At 31.1% G+C, this 4880-nt stretch overlaps 1 protein-coding gene across 3 annotated transcripts in view; it reads left to right on the top strand.

Moving 5' to 3' along the window:
• The window catches only part of LOC106465580 (SHC-transforming protein 1-like), a 68833-nt gene that overhangs the window by 24186 nt on the left and 39767 nt on the right, over positions 1 to 4880 (top strand). For all 3 annotated transcript variants that reach the window (XM_022393898.1, XM_022393905.1, XM_022393901.1), the window contains one exon: positions 1419 to 1479. In XM_022393898.1, coding sequence (XP_022249606.1) covers positions 1419 to 1479 — 61 coding nt within the window. The remainder of the gene's footprint in view (positions 1 to 1418; positions 1480 to 4880) is intronic.

The following is a 4880-nucleotide window of genomic DNA, read 5'->3' as shown; positions in this document are numbered from 1 at the left end:
GTCGGAACGAAGTTACGGAAAGTTAATTAACCAACGGAGAGGTAACAGTATTCATTATGCTACCATCTTGGATTTGGTGTAATTTATTACATAATACTGGGTCATAATCTATTACCATTTTGTATTCATCATGTTATCTAATCTTTCTGGATACAGTGTGACTAGTGTGATATTGGTTAGAATCCTCTGTGTGTTTTTTTCTATTCCTGTTTTATCCAGGAAATATACACTGTTCCTGTTGTGGTGTCATATTTACACATTGCATTATATATAGAATTCAAGACTCTTCCTGACACCAATACATTCGTCTCTTTTGTATAATATATGAAAAGGATGGCATTTTAAAAGCTACTGTAGTTGTTTTTTTCTGAGAAAAGTAAAAGTTTGTAATAAAGCATTCTTATCCTAAAGTCATCTGTGTGTTTATAATTTTGAATAGAGGCATCACTAGAAGGACAAGCATGAAAAAGTTGATTATTAATTAAAACAGTATGTGATAAACTGATGGCACTTTATTAACAGTTACATGACTAGGCCTTATGTTCATAATTTTCTTATTATATTAAAATTATTACTTCCCTGGTATATTCAGTTTATTGTTATTGACAGGATAGAGTAATTTTGCTACTTTCAAGCTGTGTTTAAAAGATAGTCATATGGTACTACACAGGCAGTAAAACGCAGAGATGATAAATATGTTTGTACTTAGAAACAAGATACACTTTAAAGTTTTTACAACCTTAGAATGGTTTTAAGTATTAAAAATAAGTATGAAGCCCAATGTATTATTGGATTCACCATAAGTTATATAGTTTTTATGGAATTCCACCTATAATCAATAACCCTGGACAGGAGCAAATTGAAAGGCTTGTAATAGTGGGGGGTGTAAATTATATGTATGGTGTTTTGAGTTGTCTTTTACTTCCCACAGTGTAGCATTGCTAAAACTGTCGTCATATAATTTAATGGAAGGTGTGAAGTATTAGACCTATATCACTTAGTTTTATGTAATGTTTGTTTCATAAACACGTTTGTTTACTTTTATGCCAAATCAGTCATGATTTAAGTTATTTTCATAATAAAACGTTCTTATAAATTTTAAATTATTTCTAAATTATTTAGTTTGTAGTTCAATCTGAGAAACCTTTATGTTATAATTTTATTTTTAACCATAGTATCTGATCTGTAATAAGTTTTCTTATGAAATGGGGATTCTTTTAGTCACTGTAGGTGAATTGATAATAACACACTATTTTACCATTAGATTACATGTACATGACTAGTTGCTTTGATCACTCAATATAAATTCAAAAAATTGCTCAAAGATTATTCCTTATTACATTAAATAGCCTGTTATATGATACTTCTTTGAACTTGTCATCAGGTTAAAAGTAACCCAAATTTTTTATATTGTTTAGGGAGTGTATTAACAGAGTTTGTGAAGCTGCTGGTCTTAAAACAAGTGATAAGAAGAGAAAAGTAAGCTTGTGAAAAATTCTTTATTAAAAGAAAGTATATGTTTATAGTTACATGTTTGGATTTTATATGTAATAGTTTTTATGTAAAAGTGGTTGAAATATTTTTATGCAGGCTCTGAATAATTTTCAAAACCTTTTTTTTTCAAATTAAGTCGTAAAGGGTTTTCTTTACAATGTGAAACAAGATTTCCCATATTACTTAATTGGTGAATATGGTTTTGAAACCCTTGTATGGTAGAAGCCTAGTTCAAGAGAACTAGTTCTCATTTAACTCATCACTTTATAGTATAAGAAATTTAGCCAGAGACAAATTCATTCCAATGTTTGTTTTCTAGGTTAATCTTTAATCATTTGGGAAATATGAAAGAGTAATTTTTTGCTTCAATGTCTAACTAAAAAGCTACAAATTCAGTTTGTTGCACATTGTATATTATACAGTAGTTTTTTTTATTCTTTGATTTTACCTGTCATTAATATTAGGACCTATAATCATGGACAATTAACTACAAGAAAATGTACTGGAATTTCATTGGGATGTAACAGATCCACAAGGAATGATACAGTGAAATAATCAATGTAGACTTCTCTGTTAATGAAAGATACAACTTACTAGCTTGCTTGTTTCCAAAGCAAGTATATATATATATATATATATGACAGTCCTTGTCTTGTCCATTACATTGTCATGTCTATTAAAGATATACAGAATGCTGTTTGTGATTTAAAATCACTGCATTTGTCCTATGTAATGTGTTTTATTTATTAATGTGTTATGACCATTTTAGCTATGCAGTACATAAAACTTGCAGTATTGAAAGTAATGAGGAATAAGGATATAAAAAACAGCAACAAATACTACAGGAATGCCAGACATTATTGTGTGGAAATGAACATGAACTACATCAGAGTACAGGCATATGATGATAGTTTACACTGTGATTGGTTGTTTATATATTGTTTTATATTGTCCACAACAATATAAAACCTTTGTAAGCACAGGCAGTAATACAATTTCTAATAGCTGTAGTTTGCTCCCAGGACTGAAATGTCAAATATCATGGTTGTTCAAGGATCTTCAAAGTGAAAACTTGTTGGAAAGACTTCATGTTTCAGTAGGAGCTGTATATAATACTGAAGAAGGTACATGAAACTAGCACTGTTAGCAATAAAACTAGAAAAGGAAATGTATATGTGACTTGATCAGATATTACACTATCTGATGAATTCCGACCTAATTGCATAGTAATTTTGTGAAGAATAGGATAGCCAGATAGCATTTCCTTCAATGGATTATCTCACAATACAGGAATGATATTACTTGCATGTACATCACATGTAATAGGTATTTTATCATCAAGCCCTTTGGTGCTTTCTACTAACTTCTAAGCATACTCGTCTTTTCCCCAACATTAAAGAGCTGTAATACATATAGCTGTTATTTAGATTAAGTAAACATTATGTCTACACACTGTGTTGCCACTGTATGTCACAAGTTGTCACAACAGCAATGTTAAGCACAGTTAAAACAGCAGTCTCAGAAGGGGATCATGGGTGTAAAGCACTGTCTCACTCTGCCATACATCACATTCACTTAAAGTGCCTGTAATGACCACTCACTTATCCTGAAATATACATCCTTATTAACTTCTCAAAAACTATGGGGCTAAGCACAGCCAAGCAATTAACATCCTTGACTGTGGAAATGAAGTTCTGTGATACACACCCCATTACCATCGAAAAAAATATATCTTTCCATACTTTGGGGCTATGGGTGCATTATAAGAGTGACAGCCTAATCCCATTATTCAATTAAAGTAGCCTATGAGTTGACAGTGGGTAATGTTGACTAACTACCTTTTCTCTAGTCTATCATTTCAAAATTAGGAACAGTTAGTACACATAGCACTGAGTAGCTTTGCATGAGATTCAACAAATGAAAAACAATGATGAAGAAACTAGTTTAATACTGTACTATAATGAAGTGGTAATTCATACATTGTGTACATTTTCAAAACATAGGGACACATCTTCTATCTGATCTGAAAATATTTTAACCTAATTAGATATGTGACCAAAACTACTATTTGTCCCAACCCTAATGTGTTCTTTATGAAATAACAAGATGGTTGATTACAGATTTTGCTAACAATTGTGGTGTGAATGAAGATGTAAATGTTACCTGCAGAACAGTATTCACATTAGCACAAATCACAAATTGGTATTAATGGATGTTTACAACTATTAAAAAGCCACTGCTGACAAGTGATAACCAAAGACCAAGAAGTTGAAATGGGTATTGAACCATAAATAGTGGAATGGGTATACCTGGAAAGATGTGCTATTTACACATGAATCTAAGTATGGATTGTTTGGGAGCAACCAACAAGAAATACTATCATAGTTAATGTATAAATATATACAGTGAAACATATTTTGGATATGTCAGGGCTCTGTTTAAAAGACGGGTTTCAGTTTTTATCCAATAATTTGCCTTTTATGACTAGAAACTTTGTTGACAATTTTATTGATGTTATCATAGTCAGTATAAATACCTACAATGAAACAATGACGATAAGTCAGTGTTTTATTTAGAAGAGGTATCTTGGTTTTTTACCTAAAAACTTGCCTTTTATGACCTGATACACTGTTGCTGATTTTAATTTTATCTCAAATTAAATCTTTGTTAAATTACAGTTGTTTGAAAAACTATCAAATTTTGTGAAACACCTGAGAAAATCACAAACTTTTCAATAATACTAAACGTGTCTTGTCTACAAAACTTTGTTTACCTGATAGAATTTATTTATTACTTTGTCTCCTCTATATGTGCTATAGATACTATATTTAGCTGGGCATTCACTTTACTAAAAGTAAGTGAATTATTGTTACTCTTACTAATTATCAATCTGACAATGAACAGGGGACAGTACAATCACAACATTGTGGCTTCTTCAACCTCAATGCAATATTGCCTTAATACCAGAGTTTCTCTTGTAGCAAGCTTTTGTGAGGGATGATGAGGTTAACTTTAGATCATACATCTTAACAAACCTTCCATAGATCCTCCACTATGTTTTGATGTTAACTTCCAAGATCACATTTAAGCAGATCAAACATAAATTTATTAGAGCTACATCATAGGCCATGAAAACAGCTGTTGATTTCTACAAGTAGCAGAAAGCTTGTGAATCTTTGGCTTATAAGACTTCATCAGCTTGAAATCCTTGTTTAGTATTGTTACGTCTCTGTATGTTTGTTTGTTAATTTTTCTATGATACAAGTCCTTTCTTAAATAAAACTTGTTTAGTCTTCCTCAATACAACTTTGCAATACACTTAATTTTCTACATATACACACACTATAGTTCACAACAATTCACTCACTTTCTACCGCGCTTGACTC

Source organism: Limulus polyphemus, unplaced genomic scaffold (assembly GCF_000517525.1).
Source record: "Limulus polyphemus unplaced genomic scaffold, Limulus_polyphemus-2.1.2 Scaffold69, whole genome shotgun sequence".
NCBI lineage: Eukaryota > Metazoa > Arthropoda > Merostomata > Xiphosura > Limulidae > Limulus > Limulus polyphemus.
This window is presented reverse-complemented; position numbering and strand designations above follow the sequence as displayed.